Source organism: Mus caroli, unplaced genomic scaffold, assembly GCF_978045245.1.
Source record: "Mus caroli unplaced genomic scaffold, Mus_caroli_1 scaffold_9, whole genome shotgun sequence".
NCBI lineage: Eukaryota > Metazoa > Chordata > Mammalia > Rodentia > Muridae > Mus > Mus caroli.
Genome location: NW_028227264.1, coordinates 92,547,197 through 92,568,255, shown reverse-complemented (window position 1 = coordinate 92,568,255; position 21,059 = coordinate 92,547,197). Strand labels below are relative to the sequence as shown.

At 44.4% G+C, this 21,059-nt stretch overlaps 1 protein-coding gene and 1 long non-coding RNA gene across 2 annotated transcripts in view; one reads left to right on the top strand and one right to left on the bottom strand.

The window, feature by feature from the left end:
- The first annotated feature begins 1,076 nt into the window (after positions 1–1,076).
- Positions 1,077–21,059, top strand: part of Cfap54 (cilia and flagella associated protein 54) — a 284,591-nt gene continuing 264,608 nt past the window's right edge. The window contains exons 1-4 of the mRNA XM_021174289.3: positions 1,077–1,443; positions 13,084–13,189; positions 16,337–16,480; positions 17,931–18,102. Of these exons, the coding sequence (XP_021029948.1) occupies positions 1,112–1,443; positions 13,084–13,189; positions 16,337–16,480; positions 17,931–18,102 (754 nt within the window). The 5' untranslated portion in view covers positions 1,077–1,111. The remainder of the gene's footprint in view (positions 1,444–13,083; positions 13,190–16,336; positions 16,481–17,930; positions 18,103–21,059) is intronic.
- Positions 7,145–10,032, bottom strand: LOC147002717 (uncharacterized). Its single transcript, XR_015048542.1, has 3 exons — positions 9,844–10,032; positions 9,084–9,290; positions 7,145–7,876 (listed from the first exon to the last, which is right to left on the bottom strand). It is a non-coding gene; the product is annotated as an uncharacterized LOC147002717 (long non-coding RNA).

The following is a 21,059-nucleotide window of genomic DNA, read 5'->3' as shown; positions in this document are numbered from 1 at the left end:
TTGCATGTGAAAGAATTGGTAGTTTTCAGTGTTAAAGACCTTGTTTTTGAAGCCAACCTCTCTATCTCTGGTTCTTCAATATTTTGGGGGGCTTGCATAATTTGTAAGGAAAAGTACGTCTGCTAGCTGGAATTAAAATCCCAAATTAATAAATTTGACTCATTGTGGCCCATGAGATGCAAGAAAAGAACATTTCTTAGTGTTAAGCATTTCCTCTGAGGCCTACAGTTTGTCCATGAGAGAGAAAAAAAAAATCTCCCATCTCCCCGTTTAAAAACAAAAAGTATTTGGAGAGTTAACACTTCAAACCATTTAGCATATATTAATGTCAAGGAGTTAAAGTTGAGCAAAAGGCGTATTGATTTAGAACACCGTGACATTTAGGATAAGGCTGAAGTGGCAGTAACTCATGATCATTACAGGCACAAACATTAAACCCACAGTCACAAACTCAAACTGCAGCGGGAAGAGAACGTAGCCACGCAAGGTGCTTGTCTTAACCAGATTGTCAGGGAGTTCCCTAGTTTCGGTTTGGGAATTCAGCTTCAGTGCTTTCTTTTGGGGGCATCACCAGGACGGCAGATTCCTTATGATCACTGGCTTTGCAGCACATAATTGGGACTTGTCCCCTGATTCTCACTTATCCTCTGAGTTTGGTCAAAGTCAACTATGTTCCCCTAAGCTGTGAAACCGAGGAGATAGGATAGAAGCTGAGGTATGAAGTCATGACGATTAATGAGACAGGTAATGTCTCAAAATGCTTGGAATAATGCTCAATACATCTTAATTATTATAACCATGGAATTTTTGATGGTAATTTTCTTTATTGGTTCTTTGCTTTAAAACCCTTTCTCAAGCGGCGCTGGATGTGAATGTCTGTAATCCCAGTACTCAAGACACTGAGGCTGGAGGATAGTGAGTCTGAGGCCAGAGTGGGTTACACACATAGCCAGCCATTCAGAGCATCCTGCCTTTCCAGGCTGTTTGTACTTTCCTCGCCCTCTAGGGGCCGCTGTGCTTCCGGAGAGCGTGCAGGTGGCTTCGTTGCTGCGAGATCGTTGCTTGGCAACCGCGTGTCCACCAGCCTCTAGCCTGCTGAACTCTGATAGACATGGCGTCCTCCAGAAGCTCCTCCAGCTCTTCTGAGGAGTCCCCAGACTCCGAGACATCGGTGTCGCCGGTGCATCTGCCCCCAACGCCGCCGCCGACCTCTACCGCGGTTCTCAAGTCGCCCAGTGAGTCCAAGTCGAGCTCGACCGACCCGCCGCAATGTACCCACTCCGAGGACTCGCTGCCCTCTGCCGCCTTCTACGGGCCCCTGGACAGTAAAAACCCACTCCTGGCCTCTTGCGAAAAGGAGATCCGGGAGCTGTTGGGCTTTATGAAGAAGAAGAAGGCTCTAGCCACCTCAGAGGAGCAGAAGTACGAATTCCATCGGAGGTGGTAAGCTGAGGCAGGGTGCTGGGGAGGGCGTCTGGAGATGCCATTGGTTGGACCACGACAGGGGTGGGGCCCTGGAGACAAGCTGAGCTGTGGCCATTCCCAGCTCTTACAGCCCTTAGTTCCCCCTACACGTTTCATGTCTTCCTTCTCAGGTCAAAATAAAAATCTGCACAGAAGTGTTTCCTAACTCTGGGTTTGGTCTCAGCGTTCCCATGGCCTCTCTTGGCTCACTCATGGGTCGCAAAGCAGGACAAAAGTAGACTTAAAACCAACTCTGAGGCAGTTGCTCAGGTCCTTGAATTTAGGTCTCAACCAAGTCTGTCATATTGTGAACATGTACATTTTATTCTCTTTATATTTCGTTGGGATTATAGAAACTTCTTTTCCCCCTGACTTGGTGGCTCTTTGTGAGTGTCTGATTGGGTTTTTTGTTTGTTTTTCCAACTTATTTCTGTGAGCTGAAAACTACCAGTTCCTAAGATTTGGTTTTGTTCATGTTGCCATCTTTTCTGGTCTAATGCTTTCCAAAATGAGTAGTTTCAAGACATAGGGAAGCAGCAAAGAATACAGGCAAATAACTTTTTTTTTTTCTGGTGAGTATTTCAAACTTACATGTTTTGTCATGCATTTAATATGAATACACATTTTTAACTTATATTTATAATTCAATCAAACATCTTAATGATTTGTTGAGTAGATGTATTTTTTCTTTTCTTTTTTTTTTTTTTTTTTTTTTTTGGTTTTTCGAGACAGGGTTTCTCTGTGTAGCCTTGGCTGTCCTGGAACTCACTTTGTAGACCAGGCTGGCCTCGAACTCAGAAATCCGCCTGCCTCTGCCTCCTGAGTGCTGGGATTAAAGGCGTGTGCCACCACGCCCGGCGAGTAGATGTATTTTTGACAGGTACTTTTCTCAAAACTAGGAAGGCATCAAGTTAACAGTAAACCCCTCTCCCCCAAATCATATATTTCTGTGAGTATAGTCTTGTACTAAACAAACATGGGACACAGCATTCCCACCACCCCTTTATCTACCCCCACCCCACCCCAAGTTTCACTTACCTGTGGTCAAAGGCTATGCAAATCTTAAATGGAAAATTCCAGAAACAAACATTTGGCGTTGTTTATAGTCCCTTCTGAGCAGTCTGACAAAATCTTGCTCTGCCCTGTTCTGACCCACCCAGGGTTTGAATTCCCCCCTTTGTCCAGCACACTGACACTGTGGACTTCGTAGGTCCATTTGTTAGTTAGCCATCTTGATTATCAGATCGACTGTCATAGAAACTCAGGATTTGTGCTAACATGACCCATATTTTGCTTAATAACAATTATGAAGCACAAGAATAATGATGCTAGGGATGCAGATGGACCAAGGAGAAAGTGTAAATTCTTTCTGTACATGGGAAAAAATGTTTCAGTAAGGAAGGAGAAAAATACATATTTGGGTGGCCAAGACCCACATATAGTTAGATGTTTTGAGAGTCACCATATTCATGTAGCTTTTATACAGTTTGTTATACATTTTCCACCCTAGTATAGCTTATCTCTTCTTGTGCCTAATTCATAAGGGATTCTTTGTCATGTGATGGCTAATCTTGCTTGTCAACTTGACTCTCCTGGGAAGAAGGGACCTCTTTTTGAGGAATTGCCTCCATCGGATTGGCCGTGTGGCATGACTGTAGGGCATTATATTGACTGCTGATGATATCAGAGAGTGCAGTCTACCCTGAGCAGTGAGTGCTGCTTTTGGTCAGGTGGCCCTGGGTTGTCCAAGGGAAATAGCCAAGCAAGCCAGGGGAAACAAGCCAGTAAGCAGTGTTCCTCCGTGGCTTCTGCTTCAGTTCCTGCTTCCAGGTTCCTGCTTTGAGATCCTGCCCTGTTTGTTTCCCCTTGGTCATGGACTGTAACCCACAAGATGCAATAAACCTTTCCCTGCCCAAATTACTTGTGGTTATGATGATTATTACAGCAACAGAAAGCAAACTAGAGCATATGGATGTGTGTGTGTGTGTGTGTGTGTGTGTGTGAGCGAATAGAAGAAAATACAGTGTATGTAATGTTCAGTTCTACTTGTCTTTTCATACATCTTTTAGGGGCCTCATATTGCATCCACTGGAAGTAAGGGAGAAGCCCAGCAGATGCATTGTATAAAGGGAGTGCTTACTCTTCCCTGAAGAGTAAGGCAGGGGAGAGGACCAAGGAGTATCGGATGAGTGTTGCAATTAGAAATGGTATGGCAGGGAGCATAGATAGAGAAAACCCAGAAAAAAGTGTCTTATTTTTTCTTGTTTTAGAAAGTTGAGGATGGGGCTGGTGAGATGGCTGAGTGGTTAAGAGCAATGACTACCCTTCCAAAGGTCCTGAGTTCAATTCCTGGCAACCACATGGTGGCTCACAACCATCTGCAATGTGATCTGACACCCTCTTCTGGTGTGTCTGAAGACAACTACAGTGTACTCATATACATAAAATGAATGAATAAATCTTTTTTTAAAAGTTGGGGACAAATCCAGGTGGTGGTGGCATATGTCTTTAATCCCAGCACTTGGGAGGCAGAGGCAGGTGGATTTCTGAGTTCGAGGCCAGCCTGGTCTACAAAGTGAGTTCCAGGACAGCCAGGGCTACACAGAGAAACCCTGTCTCAAAAAACCAAAAAAAAAAAAAAAAAAAAAAAAAAAAAAGAAAAAAAAAGAAGAAAGATAAGGAGTGGGGGAAGAGGAGGAAGAGGAAGAAGAGGAGGAGGAGAGGGGAGAGGGAGGAAGGAGGGAGGGAGGAGGGAGGCAGGAGGAGGAAAGAGGAAGAGGGAAATTGTTGAGGAGAAGTGGGGACAATGTATAAGGGTTTGTTTGTTGAGTAGGCTACACGGACAGTGGCAGGTGTGAAGAAGCTGGGCAGCATTGTGACAGTGGGAAGGGCAGGTTTAGATGGGAGAAAATAAAATGGAGAGTTTGATTTTAGAGGTACTGCAGTTGTGACTCAGCATCCAGGCAGGGCTGGAGGTCAGAAGAGAAGCACATTTGGGCTTCATCAACCCATTAATGACGTTTAATATGATGAGCAATATACTTAGGCAAGGGAGTGGGTGTAGGTGCAGAGGGCAGTAAAGGACAGAGCCCAGGGATGTTCCATCCAAAGTAACCTGCAGAGACTGAGAGGCCAGCAGGGTAGGAGGAGAACCAGGAAGTAACTGGTGCACCTGGAGCAGGGAGAGAAAGCGATTCACAGGGAGGGAAGAATCCACTGCGGCATATCCTGCTGATAGAGGAGCAAGAACCGACCAAGGAGTCAGGACAAATAAGATAAGATAAAATAGTAAACTAAAATAACGGCTTTAGCTGAGCCTAGTGTTGCACACTTATCAGCCCAGCATCTGGTAGGCTGAGTCGGAGGATCCTGCTTTCAAGGCCAGCTGAGTGAGACCCAAGGAGAAGCACCCTGCACACCCACCCTCTCTCCCACACAGGTTCTATCGGAGTCGTTTCCATGTGTAAAATCTCTAAGAATCCCCATTCTCAGCATTCCAGTCCAGAGGTCTGCTTTTCTTTGTCCTGCCCTCTGACTTAAATATCCTCCATGTAGCGGTCAGGGTGATCTTTGCAAGCAGGTCAGCTGCTCTTAGCTAAAGTCTATTGATTGCCCTGGCTTCTAGCATGCAATTAAGACCCTCAGTGTTGTCCAGGGTCTGAGCATCTGACCCTGCCTCTCCCTTGTCCGAGCTCCCCAACACTTGGAACTTGCCAGAGAAACACTCTGTTTTCTTGCTCCAGAGGCAATATTTGTGGTTTCCTTTGGGAGGTTTTTCTTCCAGATTTCTAGTTCTCTCTCTCTCTCTCTCTCTCTCTCTCTCTCTCTCTCTCTCTCTCTCTCTCTCTCTCTCTCTCTCTCTCTTTCTCTCTGTTCCTTTAGGTCTCTGCTCAGTCATCACTGTCCAAGACAGGTTTTTTTTTTTCCTTCCTAAATCAGGTTTATCTATCAATTGGTATTTTGTTTAACTTTTCATTTTCTTGTATATTGTTTGTTTTCTTTATTAAAACATAAGCTTCCCGGTGAGCTTGCGATACTTGTTTTCCCTTCTGCATTGCTCCATCTCTAGGTGATAGCCTGGGGATTGGAACATAGTAAACACCCCACAGACATTTAATAGTTCAGGAATCCGAGGACTCTATTGTCCTGTATTCTCTCCAGCATCCAAAACAGATCTATTTCTTTCTATGTCACGTGGAAGGGCGTTTTTGCCTGCACCGGTGTCAAAGTAAGTGGCGCTCCAGCAGAGGCCCAGGGGGAGCGCAACAGTGGCTTGCTTTCCAAGAAGGGGCAAGGGAGGTGATGTTGTCTTAGTTAGGGTTTTACTGCTGTGAACAGACACCACAAGGCAACTCATAAGGGCAACATCTAATTGGGGCTGGCTTACAGGTTCAGAGGTCCATTCAGTCCCGAATCACCAAGGCAGGAGCATGGCAGCATCCAGGCAAGCCTGGTGCAGGAGGAGCTGAGAGTTCTACATCTTCATCTGAAGGCTGCTGGTGGAAGACTGACTCCCAGGCAGCTAGGATGAGGGTCTTAAAGCCTATGCCCACAAGTGGCACACCTACTCTAGCAAGGCCACACCCACTTCAATAAGGCCACACCTCCTAATAGTGCCACTCTCTGAGCTGAGCATATTCAAACCATGACAGATGTGAAGCTGGGACAAGAAGAATGTGCAGAAGTCCACCAGGAAAACAGAGAAACAGAGGAGAGTAAGCACAGAGGGAGATCCTGCGCTGGAAAGAGCTGAACACATTCTTTGAATGAGCAGAGAGAAGCCCATTCGGCCTCAGCCTGGGAAGCAGGAGTACAACAGTGGACCATGCCGTTAGAGGAAGCGATGGGGCTTGGAGGGCAGGCGAGGTCAGCTGCAGCAGGAACACCTTTCTGGGAAGGGACTGCCCTTATGTAATTTTTATTTAAAAAAAGCGCTCGGGTGATCATGTCCCCACTGGGCAAGAGTGTCAATGGGGAGCAGCTTGGAAGCCCAGGAGGTAGAAATTACTTTTATAACTCGCTTGACAGATGGGTTTTCTTAAAATCAAAGCTTTTTTTTTTCCCTTTTTTCTAACTATAGGACTTTCCACAAGCATAAAAATTTATAGTACCAAAAAATATGATTTTGACTATATGAACAGTGCCATTATATAAAAGTGTGGTATATTTTAAAATACGCCTTTGTCAGAAGCAGTAGATATTCTGATTAGACTGTGAGAATTTTCTTTAGGGCATTCAGGACATCTCCTAGCCGTTATAGCCAACCAGCAGAATAAAACGTGTTAGCTTTTTATTCTTAAATCTGGCCATGGTGGCCCATGCCTGCGATTCCAACTCCTGGCAGCTGACAGGGGGAATGGTATGAGCCTGAGGTCAGCCTGGACTACAGCAGTGTTTCAGGCCACCCTGGGCTACAGAGGATATTTTTTGCCCCTGCGTTATGTAAGTCATTCCTAATGAGCAGCATTCCCGAGCTTCAGATTCTGTAAAAAAGAAAAAAAAATAAATAAAAAGAAGAAAGAAAGCTCTTTTCTTATTACATAACCCCGATTGACTTAATTAAGCTGGTATTTCGCTTCTATGAATAACAAACCCAGCGATCACCTCATCTGTAAGCCTTGGGTGAGTTAACTGTTTTAGGTGCAGAACTGAAGGATTTGAGCCCAACTGGGTAGATTTCTTGACTTTATTGCATCTAAATACTGTGGAATTTCACGAGACAGCAAGTGGAATATGAAATGAACAAAGAAACTGTCTTTCTTGTCTTAGCTCCCGTGTGGCTTGTATTTACCACATTTTATTCACCATTGTCTTTACTGTGGGCACATGTAGGTATTGCTCTACCCCAAACATTATTTTTCAGTCCATAAAGGCAGGGATGCTACGTCTCCTTTACTCAACTGGGGACCCAATCAATATCATTTGGTTGCCTTAACGAATCAATTGATCCTTATCTGCAGATACTGTTTCATGAATGTTCTAATGTGTACATGTGAGAAATCAATACCAATCTTCAGGGTGTTTGTTTGTTTGTTTGTTTGTTTTTGAGGCCAGGTTTCTCTGTGTAGTCCTGGCTGGCCTGGAACCTGCTCTGTAGACCAGGCTGGCCTTGAAGTCAGAGATCTGCCAGCCTATGCCTCCCAAGTGCTGGGATTAAAGGCGTGCGCCACCACCAATTCTTAGGAATCTCCAGTCCTTAAGTTTAGACTGTTGCTTGTATTTCGTCAGTTCTTGTTGCCTCACCACGATTATCACAGACTGAGTGGCTTAAAGAAAGCAGTTTTTCTTTTTTTCGTAGTTCTGAAGACTTCATGTTCCAGGTTAGTCAGGATCTTGTCAGGGCTCTTTTTCTGGTTTGGGAAACTGCTTTGCCTTCCCAGGGTCCCAGGGTCCCAGGGTCCTCTGAAGAAGTCTGGAAGAAAGAGAGCAAGAGTGAGCACAAACTCTGGGGTCTCTTCTGGGAAGGAGATTAATCCCCTCAGACCAAGATCCTACCACATGACCTCATTTAACCTTAACTGCTTCCTCAGAGGTGAAGTTTCCAGTGCAGCTGCCCTGGGGGTTAAGGCTCCAACAGTGTGCTTGGGTCTGGAAGGATGCATTCTCTTCCCAGCCTGGCCTGTATCTAGAAGGCAGCACTGGGCAACTTTAAGGGGACTTTAGTTTTCTTCTTCTTCTTCTTCTTCTTCTTCTTCTTCTTCTTCTTCTTCTTCTTCTTCTTCTTCTTCTTCTTCTTCTTCTTCTTCTTCTTCTTCTCCTTCTTCTCCTCCTCCTCCTCCTTCTTCTTTCTTTTTCTTTTTCTTTTCTTTTCCTTCCTTTCCTTTCCTTTCCTTTCCTTTCCTTTCCTTTCCTTTCCTTTCCTTTCCTTTCCTTTCCTTTCCTTTCCTTTCCTTTCCTTTCCTTTCCTTTCCTTTCCTTTCCTTTTCATCCCAGAGGCACTCAAAACATTCTGGAGAAAGAGAAGAAATCGGGGTTAACTCAATGAATGGATAAATTAGGCAATGATTTATTACCTTGCTCATTTTAATTAAAAACCACTTTTATAATGCCGATGGCTTGTTTTTATTCTATATGGCGGAAGAAAGCATAATGCTAAATAGATTGACTGGATATTTGAACTCTCCATGTAAAAGAATAAAGTAAAAGCAAGAATTTCCCCCAACCTACCTACTGCTGCTCCACGCACCATCCCCCCTCTCTCATCCTCCCCTCCCCTTCATTTTCCCTCCCTCCCTCCCTCTTTGCTACCTTTATACTTGTGGTTCTCACCCTGTGGGTTATGACCCTACTGGGGATTGAAGGTCCCTTTCTCAGGGGTCCCCTAAGACCATCAGAAAACAGATATTTACATTACAACTCATGGGCTACATTTGTAACAGTAGCAAAATTACAGTTATGAAGTAGCAATGAAAATTATGCTCTGGTTGGGGGTCACTACAGCACGAGGAACCATATTAAAGGGTCGCAGTGTTAGGAAGGCTGAGAACCCCTGCTTTATACCTTCCCTGACTACTGTGAAGTTAGTGTTAGCTGCCAACTTGACAGAATCTCAAATTGCCTCCTTAAAACCTAGGTGACAAGCCCTCGTAAGACCTGTGAGGGCTTCTAAGTTAGCTTACCTTCTTGGCATGTCTATGGGACACCATCTTAGGTGGGAAGCTGCAGACTCTGCATCACAGGGTCTGCATCTTCCCGAGTTAGCATCCTGGACTGCACAGACTTGAGAAGGCCAGGTAAACACGAGGTCTTGATTGTGGATGTGTCACAATCAGCCGTTTCTTGATCTTGCCACCTTGACGCCCCCGCCATGATAGACTGTACCTTCACTTGTGAGACAAAAGAAACCATTTCCCTCTTTTTTTTTTTTTTGGTTTTTGGAGACAGGGTTTCTCTGTATAGCTCTGGCTGTCCTGGAACTCACTTTGTAGACCAGGCTGGCCTCGAACTCAGAAATCCGCCTGCCTCTGCCTCCCGAGTGCTAGGATTAAAGGCGTGCGCCACCACGCCCGGCACCATTTCCCTCTTAAGTTGTCTTAAATGTCAGAGTATTTTATCACAGCAACAGAAAAAGAAACTAAGACACTCTACCTGTATTAGGTACTCATACCTCTTAAAACAAGAAGTGAATACTACAGTTGAAGTGGTGGCACGTGCCTGTAATTTTGCCACATTGGACTGTGTGTGCCAAGAAGATATTGGGTCTGAGGGTGGCTAGGGCTTCATAGTGAGACTCCGTGTTGGGAAGCCCTGCTAGTTAGCAAGTCAAAGTCTGATGCTGCTGGAAAGCCCACAGCTCGGTGCAAAATGGTGGACTCTGTTTACTGGCACGGTTTCTTCTCTGACCTTGTCTGGGGAGCTCCAAACCTCCATGTCCCCTACCTGCGGAATGTCATGTAGCCTTGGCGAAGTTTCAGGTCCAGCGTCCTTTCTCCTGATATCAAACCCATTCAGCAAGCACCTGAGATTCCTGGAATGCATCTCCATGCTAATGAGGTATCTCGGTACCTTATTTAGCCTCAGCCATACTGGATATTCCAACCACCTTTCCCCAAACTATATAAATCTTGATTCACCCCAAATAAAGTTGATCTTTGTCCCCGAAGCTGATCACCAAGCGTTGTCATTTCTGTTCATACACAAAGGTCATCTGAAACCCTGTTTGTTGACTCTGCTCCCTTTTGTCCTCATGGGCCAGTGGCCAAAGACCTCTGGGAGAAGGGAGGGCCATGACCCTGTCTCTATTTATTTCCTACCTTGTTTGTAATGAGTTACAAACAAACAAAAACCAAAGAAACAAAGCTGGCAGATCAAATACAGCACCCTCTCAGGATTTATAAACAGCTAGCATGATATTGATGAAAGGATCTTGGGCAAATCAATGGGGAAGAATACACAGCCTAGACGTACAGTCTGTAGTTTGACAAAGGAATAGAGCTGAGACCCATTGATGCTGGAAATGCTCAACAACTACATGCAAGAAAATGAAATCAGGTACAGACTTCCTCCATCCTGGAAATCAGCTCAGAGGATCACCTGTCTTAAATGTAAGGCTCCAAACAGCAAGATTCCGAAGAGAAAACCATGGTGACCTTGGATTTGGCAATTACTTTTTAGACATAATTCCAATGACATGAACAACTTAATTTGATCAAGATTAAAGATTTCTGCTCTGTGTAAAGAATATGAAAAAAAACATAGGCACAATAGTCTGTAAGCTTTGTTGTTGTTGTTTTGAGACAGGGTTTCTCTGTGTAGTACTGGCTGCCCTGGAACTCATTCTGTAGATCAGGTTGGCCTCAAACTCAGAGATATGCCTGCCTCTTGTCTCCTGAGTGCTGGGATTAAAGGGGTGGACTATCACTGCCTGGCTAGGCTGTAAACTAAACACTCTCAAATTCCATATATGATAGAAAAAAAAACCCCAAAAACCAAAACTGTTGTCCACAATATGCAATGGACTTAAAAATACAAACCCCCAAAACCTCAAACCAACCTGTTTTTAAAAGTTGGCCTAAGAGCCAACAGACATCTCACCAAAGAGGTATACACAGATGGAAAATAAACATAAGAAGATGCTCCACATACAACAACATCGGGGGAACTTCAGATTCAAACAACTGTGAGACCGCCTACACAGGACTGCAAGGCTGAAATCCAGGACTCTGACAGCTCTGAATGCTGATGAAGGAGACCAGAAGCTTCATGCTGGAAGGGTTGCAGAATGGCAGATGTGGCTTTGTGGAAGACCAGTGATGATGTCTCACAAAGCTATTAATGCCATCTAGTAATTGTGGCTCTTGGCACTTACCCAAAGGAAGATTATATCCATATAAAATCCTACATGTGGATACCAATCTCTCTCTCTCTCTCTCTCTCTCTCTCTCTCTCTCTCTCTCTCTTCCTCTCCCTCTTCCTCTCTCCCCTTTACTTCCCTCCACTTGTGTGTGTGTGTGTGCGTAGAGAGAGAGAGAGAGAGAGAGAGAGAGGGAGAGAGAGAGAAAGAGAGAGAGAGGCCAGTGTTCAACCTTGACTGCCCTTCATCAAGAGCTATCTTTTGTTTTCTAGACAGTGTCTCTTACTGAAATCTGGGGCATACAAATTAGGATAGTTACTGGCCAGTGCATCATAGACATCCTCCTGGCTCTGCTTCCGTGGCTGTTTACGTGGGTTCTGGGACTCCAACTCAGGCCCTCATGTTATGCAGTAAGCGCTTTCTTAACTGAGCTGCCTCCCAAACCCCAGATACGCTTAGCAGTTTTACCTATAATTGTTAAAGTTTGTAAGCAGCCACCACATTCTTTATAAGGTTAGTGAAAAATAAGTGACAATCTTATCTAATCATGTAATATTAATCAGTAGAAGAAACAAACTGGCGAACTAGGGGAAGACATAGAGGAATATGGATACATACTCCCGAAGGAAAGAAGGCAGTCTGAAAAGATTACATACTGTGTGGCATTCTGTAAGAGGAAAGTTATGGCAACAATAAAAAGATCAGTGATTAGGGAACAAGGGAGAAATGTGTAGGTAGAGCCCAGAGGAATTTCAGGACAGTGAAACATTGTATCTTGAAGCAGTGCTGATATGTATCATTATACATGTGTCCGAAGCTCATCAAAAGAACATCACCAAGAGTGAACCCTGCCAGAAACCCTGGACTTTGTCAATACGTGATGTGCTAGGGTTGCCTCATCAGTTGTAACAAGATACAGCAAAAAAAGTAGGAACCGAAACAAAAGCTACATCAAGATAAACCAGGGAGGGGGCTGGAGAGATGGCTCAGTGGTGAAGAGAACTTCCTGCTCTTGGGTTCAGTTCCCTGCCCCCACTGGCGCCTCACAACCACCTGTAGATGGCTACAGGTCATCTGATGCCCTCTTCTGGTCTCCCAGGGTACTGCATATACATGCATGCAAGGCAAAAACACTCATACATATTTAAAAAAAAAGGGTAACATAAGAAGCCAGTCTGCCGAGGAACACTGGAAATCCTGACACAACCTGAGGAACTGAGCATGCGTGGAACAAATGAAATGCAAAGCAGAAGGGGAGGGAGCTATAACAGAACATATACCATATGGCTCTCTCCTTGGCTTACTGGCTCACTGCTTTCTCAGGAGTGCTTTCTCCTTTATTAATCATTTGTCTCTTTCTATCCCATGCCTAACTTAAAAGGCATGACTTTTGCTCCATCTCCTGGCTGCTTCCGGGCTCTTTACCTAGCCTGCACTAAGTTCCTTCCTTTAGTAAAATGGTCCTTGGACTTCCGAGTCCACCTCTAAGATCTTTCTTGAGACGAAGAACCCCAGAAGGATGGATACCCATAGAGGACACACAGCTTATGCCTGGGGAAGGAGATGGAGGAACATCTCTGGATTTTTTTCACTGTGAAGTTAAAAGCTGTTCTCAAAAGGAGGTTTTTTAAAAACACATATAAAAAGGGGCTCCAGTCAATGGTGAGCACACACTAGCTATACTAATGTTTGTTGATTCTTAGATGTTAACAATAAGGAATATGAGAAAGACTCAGCACAAGGCAGGTGTGAAAGGGGTTGCCCACTAATTAATTGACACTGCCTGCTCATTCTGAAGATGTCTTTTTACTTCATGACTCTTACAGTGCCACCACGCTGTTTAATATCTGGACCAAATATGCTCCCAGGCTGCCATCCGACTATTACAATGAGAAGCTCCTGAAGGTTGGAGATAGCCTCTGTCAAATAAAAGTAAGTGGTTACAAAACAGACAGAGAGCCAGCTAGAAACAAACTCCTTTGGCTACTTAGTATTTGGGTTGATACCCTTCCTAGTCTAAAAGGTTTAATTTTTTTTTAAATATTGGAAACAATATGCAAATAAGTAAAACTGTACTGAGGTATAGTAACAGCCATAACAACTACAAAGCCTGCCCTTTTATTTTGTATTTGAAAGTCTCCAGGTGGTTCCTTCAGGGACCAAAGGGAGCCTGGGATGGGAGGGCAGCTCAGCTCAGCAGAGGGTGTGGTGGACCCACAGCAGGAAGTGCTGAGTCACCGTGTTCCTACCTTACACAAAGGAGCCCAGACACTATTTCCTGTTGTTTTTCCCTAGGCCTGTGGCCTTGCCCTGTCAGCCCCCCAGGCCAGTGGCCTGGCTGTTCAGTGTCCTGTTTTAATGACTTCTAGTTTTCTGAATATTTTTGCTTTACTGTGAGTCTAGCAACTGTGGCATATGTGCCCTGTTTCCCGCTCAGTATTATACCAGAAACTGAGCATGTACCATAGTGTGAGTTCTGTGTCAGGGTCTACCTTTTTGAAGGTCATGGGCCTGGGCTTGGCTTGATAAGACCCTGCCAAGGCTGGGCTTTCAGTTTGTGAACTTGTGAGTTTAAGCCCATATCTCTGGCCTAAGTCCAAATATAGCAAGTTCTATTCAGTGTTGGACAAGGAGTTAATTTATCCACAGGAATTTTAGGCCAGGCATGGGCGGTGTGAGTGAGTGCCTTCTCATTTTTTTTCAGTTTCCCAGCTTGATTTTCTTCCTGTGTGTCTATTTCTTAGACTTTAATCTATGTATTGGGAGGCAAAGTTACCAAGTAGAGCATGGTTTCTCAACCTATGGGTCCCGACCCCTGGGCTTGTCACATATCAGCTATCTTGCATCTTTTTTTTCTTTTTCTTTTCGTTTTTGTTTTTGTTTTTTGAGACGGGGTTTCTCTGTATAGCTCTGGCTGTCCTGGAACTCACTTTGTAGACCATGCTGGCCTCGAACTCAGAAATCTGCCTGCCCCTCCCGAGTGCTGGGATTAAAGGCGTGCACCACCACGCCCAGCATCTTGCATCTTGTGTATCAGAGATAATTGTTACGATTCAAAACAGTAGCTAACTTAAAGTTATGATAATTTTATGGTTGGGAGTAACTACAGCACGAGGAACTGTTATATAGAGGGTTGCAGTGGCATTAGGAAGGCCGAGAACCACTGAAACAGAGAAGGTAGAGAAAGGCTTCCATTTTTAAAAGTCCATCAACGCAAAAGTACAACACTTACCCCAGGGAAGATAAAGAGATCATTTTTTTTTTTTCTGAAGCCAAATGTGAGTGGTCATGGCCTAGAGGCACAGATTCAGGTTCCCCCAAATCACTTGTCCAATACGGTTAGCAATTTCACAAAGCCTGTATAGTCATTTATGACTTTTTAGTCTTACACGAGGACACCTTTCAAATAAATTGGTAGAAACATGAGGCCGGCAGGTCACGGCAAAGTGGGAAATCTGTGCAAGCCTCAGATAACTATCTGATGACATATTTAGCCTTTTGGTTGGTGGCAGTTCTGGGAGGTCTCCTAAGTTAACATATTCCAAGTGATTTTACCTGGTAGTCAAGTCACGAGGATCAAACACAGAGGCAGGCAAGGGATGCTTTAAAGGGGCTAAAAGGTAGCCCAAGATAAATTGTAATTAGACTCTGGACCTGCAATATCAACCTCTCCTCAGTCCTGGCAAGTCTAATCGCCATCAGCCATCCAGACGTTTCTGTTGTGGTGTCTTTCTTTCCGGGATCTTTTCAACCACAGAACTAATTGGATCCTGCTTCCTCTACCTAAATTAAAGGAACTCTTAGCTCCACATGCATGTGCCATGATTCTCACACAATTGAAAACGCAGGGTTTGAGGGAAAATAGCTGACTTCCAAGCTCTATTTCTGTGGAGTGGAGTGACAGCTGATAATATAGCCTTTTTTATCTTGTTAGCTCTGGGATGGAGAGGTCAACATCACGTGGTAGAGATGGATAGTCTTAGGAGCAGTGCGTGAGTGTGGAGGAAGCATGTTAGACCCCGAGGGAGTCAGCTGACAATGGGCTACTGCTAAGGAGCCCCATGCGTCTGATAGGTAGGCTGGCCGAGGCAGAGTGTTTACATTTGGATGAAAGGATAAGGGGATGAGTTATCTACTTTTCAGTGATGGAAAATGGGTCACTGAAGGTGTTTATAATCATGAAAAAGAACTTGAGTTGGTATTATCATCAACTTTTAGACTATATTTATATTTCAGTTATAGAACAGGTAATCTCGTGGGATGCTGTGGTTTTTTAGCCTATTTTGTGTATATTACACAAATCCAGTCAGAATGGGAAAGATTCAAAACCGACCAGTGAGAAGACAAACAAGTCCATAGAAATAAGAACAAGCAATGATTGATGATAAGAACGGAGCCATGTTTGACGGTAGAGACCCCTTCAGGAGGCTAGGCAGGTGGGCGGCTCAGAGCCCGGCCAGTGGCTTTCCCTTGAGACAGGGCTGCAGAGGATGAAGCTGTGGAGGAGTTGCAAAGGACTCAGCTTTCCAAATGCTATTCCTGTTTCCTGCTGACACTTTCCAGGTCAACCATCTCCTGTGGGTGATGGACACCAAACCCCTGACTCCGTAGCAAGGTTTACAGTCCTCACTCTTGAATTGAGCATGTGGGCCATCATGAGCAGGGGAGGCTGGATTTGGACACTTAGATTCCGAGTCTATGAAATGTTGAGGGCTTTACCACCTACAGAACAAATGTGCATCTTCTCATCATGGTGGTCATGAGAGTCCCATATTCCCAGAGGCCCTCTTCTGAGAATTCGACACAAGAACAGACATGCATTGCCTAGAGAGTGTCTGCCACTTTACATACGCTTGGGAAGCGATGCTAGTCACAGGGTCGTGTTGAGCTTGCACTGTAAAGGAATGGACCCTGGGTACCAAAGGGTAACATTTATTTTTCAAACGTTACCTTGACTCACTGGCTGTATTTGTCTCTGGAAGTAGTAGCAACCCACACCAATACCATTAAGGACACTCTGACCACCACACAGTCTAAGACGACATTTCGAAACTGTAACCAGGCCCTCATTTATTTCAGGAATACAAGCTGGCTCTTCTGCAGTGCTATGGGCGGTATCTCCAGGAGTTCGTTGCTGATTTCGATGAGCACAAAGAAGATGTAAATCATTTCAAAACTGTCTTCTTCCCCAAAGGCTTTGGAGATGAAACGGCCAGACTCACAGTAAGATGGGAAAGAGCAGCTAAGGGCTTGTGACCAGTTGTGGGATTAGTGGAGCCTTTGGCCAACAGTGACTAGAGCGCTTCCTCTGCCTAGTAAGGCATCTGGCAGTGCTCTGGAAGGTGTCTGATACAAGTTTTGAGGGCTAGACAGGACGGGGGATTCACCAAGCTCCAGCGGTTATGTCAGTATAAGTGCTAGCTCATTCTGTAGCCAGCACTGTTGTTATAATAACTAATACTTGGAGGTACATTCATTTATAAAGAGTTTTGGGAAGCATATTGGATCCTTAAAACAGGTGCTAGATCTTATTATTGCTCCATCTTATAGAAGAGAAAAACAAGGCTTATATAGGTGTTGTTAAAAAAAAAAAAGGGGTGGGGAGTGTGCTCTTTGAGCATGAACATAGATTTTTGATAAGAAATTTTAAGCCATATTTTTATCATACCAGTGTTACTTTCTATTAATTGCTAGCATTAATTTACTAGTTGAGCACCCTCCCCTAGCCCTGCCTTGCTTCACAACTTTGCTTGGGGACCTGGAGCTAAAGGAATCCCTGATAGGAGGATGGGGCTGAGAGCCCTGTCACATTTACCCTCCCTAGATGCTCTCAATAGTCTGGCCTTGTTCTGTTCCCTTCCAAATACCCCAGGTGTCCTTATGGGGATAAAAATGCAAGCCAACAGAAAAACAAAATCATACCAAGTGAGCTCTGTGCTAGGTAATGGCTGAATGTCTGCACTGTATGAATTTATCATCTCACAGCTCCCATATGACCCTAAGAGGTGGAAGGATTTGCCCTTTTACTGATAAAAGAAACGAGAGTATTAGAGATTAAGAAACAAGCCCAGGGGCTGGAGAGACGGCTCTGCAGCTGAGAGAGAGAGTGCTCACTGCTCTTGCCGAGGATCTGAGTTTGGCTCCCTGCACTCAGTCATAACAGCCTGTAATTCCCGGGTGCCTGATGGTCTCTTCTGTACTCAGCGACCATGACAGACACCTGAAGCAGTCCTAACATTGCCTGTGCCTGGAACATTTCGCTTCTGCCATGAGCTAAGGCACTCTCTCTCTCTTTTTCAAGTCTCTCTTGGAATAGTAGTGGTCAATCAACATTTGCTGAAAGCATTCTATAAATCGAGACAATCACATTTGAGTTAATAAATAGGTTAAAATGCTCTTGGATGAGATTACAAATCTTGCTGAATGGTAATGAGATAATAGGGTAATGGGATTTCAGTAGTTTTGTGTGGGATTTTCTTTCGCCTCTGGAAAGCTAATCTTAACGAATTTTCTAATGAAGCCTGTATTGTATTTCTTTGCCTGCCAATCCTTTAAACCAATTAAACAGAAAGGTTCGAATTTTAGGGTTTTTTTTTTCAACATCTTTGAGAAATGCCTTTTTTGAATTATATAAGCCTGGTTTATATTCATATATTTTTTTCATGTCTTTCAGTTTCATGCTTTGAGTGGAAAAAATATTTGCAACTACCAGCTGGTCTGTGAAAGCGATGCCAACCTGCAGAATGAGGAATCCGTGAGACAATGCCTGCACATCTTGTCCTCCTTTAGGCTCATTATGCAGGTGGCTCTCCCTCAGGAGCACCTCTGCTGGATTATCTTCAACGGTGCGAACCGAGATGCCTTCCTTCCCATGTCTTTCAGATGGCTATTTAAATGCCAAGTTTGATGGTAACACGGTTTTGTGATTTAAAATGTACACGTTTTTATATGTATGTTTTTATATGTTTTATAATTGAACGCAAATACATATACGTATGCTAGAATACTTGTATTTTTATTATTATTTTATATTTGGATCACATTTTAACTTGCCTTCACAAGTAGAGACTTTGGGGGTTTTCACCAAAGGAAGGATCAGTGGCTATGGGGTGGTTGGTTTCACATCTATGAAAAGTAGGGACTGTAGTTGATACGTGGGGGAGACAAATGGGGGCAGACCAGTGGTAGACTGAGTCTAAGAATCATCTGCTTTCTCTGTCCTCTCCTCAAAGACCCTGGCCAGTGGTTCTGGCTTTCTACATAGGGACATCCCCCATCACCCAGCTTGCTTTGAGTAAGGATCTGTCTGTCTGTCTGGTTCTTCAGTCAGTGCTGAGGCATTGCTGGCAAAGTGGGGCAGGGCAGGGGCCAGTGCCTCTGGACCCAAGAGACAGTGAACAGCATGTGCAAGGCTGGGGTCTCTGGAGGAGTAGAAATGGTATACGCTGTCCTCTTCAAGGTGAAAATGTAACGTAGTGACATAAACCTGTAATTCTAGCGTTTGGAGGCTTAGGCAGGAAGATGAAGAGTTCAAGAGCAGCAGGGCTATGTGATACTCCCTGTCTCATAAATAAATGAATAAATAAATAAAATGAATGAATAAACAATCCTCCTACATCTTTCCTCTTGAGAGAGAGAGAGAGAGAGAGAGAGAGAGAGAGAGAGAGAGAGAGAGAGAGAGAAAGAGAGATTAGAGTTCTGTATCTCCATCTCCTTTGTCTCTTTTCTGGTTCTGATCTTGGTGTTTATAAATATGACTTTGAATTCGACACTCTTCTGTTTCCTGGATCCCCAAGTCAATGCTATTCTTGTAGGATCCACCAGGTCCCAGGATGTGACTCTAACTCCCCATATATATTCCTTATGGAGGGGCACCTAGCCAAACAGTTCTGCCATGACCATCTTTGTTTGTCTTGTTTCAAAAGATTGGAGGTGTGGTTTTCTGGGATCTGTGTCCAGGAGTGGAGCTGCTGGGTGGTGGGCCATATATGTTGTAAACGTGGTCTCACCAATTAGTGACCCCTGCCTAGTGTAGTCATCTCAGACTTACTGAGTACCCCCCATGAGCCCAGAATGGCCCTAGGTGTCTGGGGAGCAGGGACAGATAGCAAATACATTCTTCTGCCTGCTGCGGGGAGGCGGTGCATCAACAAATAGCGGCAGGTGCTGCTGTGGCGCCAATACAGGCAAGAAGGCAGATAAGGAAAGCAGAGGCCAGGCTAATGGAGGGGGCGGGGCTGGCAATGTGCATAAAATGCTGAACAAGGAGCTAGAGGAGTCAGGGCCATAAAGCACATGGAGTGTTCCGGGCAAAGCTGGTTCAACTCTGGGGTTAGCCAGTGATCAGGCCCCAAGGCTTTTACAGTTTGCATTTTAAGCAGTCAAAACTATGCATTTGATAACTCATCAAAGTGCATTTAACCTCTTATTACATTTACAGTGTATATCATTGGTTACTTAAGATATCTAGTTGTGATTCTTTCTGAAAGATTTCAAATATTCTCAAGTAACTGAACTCAGCTAACCTAGATTTTCAGATGATTTTGACAGTGGCTGTCTTTGATGAAAAGGAGACCCTTGATCGGGCTCAGTAAATTCAAGGTATGGATGGATTTGGCAAAAAAAAAAAAAAAGCTGGCTTTCAAAATTTCTCTGAGTTCATAAAGATTCAGTCTATGTCCCATCTTGTACCATCTACTCTTGCCCGTGGCTCCTGCTGTGCAACTTAGTGAGCCCAGGCCCAAATCCTGAACCATTAAAGAAAAATTTAACTGTGGTCAGTCAGGATGAGCTAAGGCTGGTAAGGTTACAGGCAGGGTTTGAACCCCAGAAGAGCCTTTGTAGTTCCTGAGGACAGCCCCCTGCTGCTGACATGTTTTTCCAGGCGCCTGGCTTGAACCTGTGTCACATGCTGTGCTGGACAGACTGTGTTTCCTGTGGGCTCTGCCCTAGTTGGTGACTGTGTTTCCTTTCTACAAAGAATCAGTCATATTGCATCTCCCCACCCTGTCTATATAGGGTATATATGCTTGTATGTGTAATGTAATTGTGTATGTGTGTGTGTATATGCATGTGTGCATAGCATATATATGTGTACATATGTGTATAGTGTAGGATATATGTGTGTCTAGTGTATATGTATGTATACACCTGTGTGTGTATGCGTGCACACACTCCTGTGAATGTAGTGATTAGTGTTAGCATGTCTTCCTCTACTGTCTTTTGAAACAAGGTGTTGTTCCTGAACCTACAGCTCACTGTTTCGGCCAGACTGGCTCCTTAGTGAGTCCCTGAAACTCACCTTTCTCTCCCCTCCCAGGACTGGGGTCACATGTGTACACCATACATTCAGCTAGCTTAAGGCCTCTTGCTTGCAAAATTGGCACTTTATCCACTGAGCCCAACCAAGAGCAGTATTTTTAGCACAGCCAAGCCGAGGTACATAGAATGGCTTTGAGCAGGTTCAAGGACTGGCTCTTGGAGCAGATGCTTTTAGAGTTGAATTTTGATGGTTGTCAATTTTAGATCAGCTACTTTGTAGAAAACGGTTGGACTACGTGCCATTACAAGCCAAGCCTTTGAAAAGTGCGAGCATTTTCAAGCAGGCTTATAGCACGATCATGTCCTTTACCCACAAACGGAGGTCTGGTGACGCTCTCTCTCCCTCCCATCCTGCCTCCAGCCTGCTTTCCTCTTGTAATTAATTGCCCCCCCACACACACACAAAAATCATACTGTGATGGTAGTTTCTGTTAGACTGACTCTAGGGAATGAGTTAATAACGGGGTGAATATTATCCGAG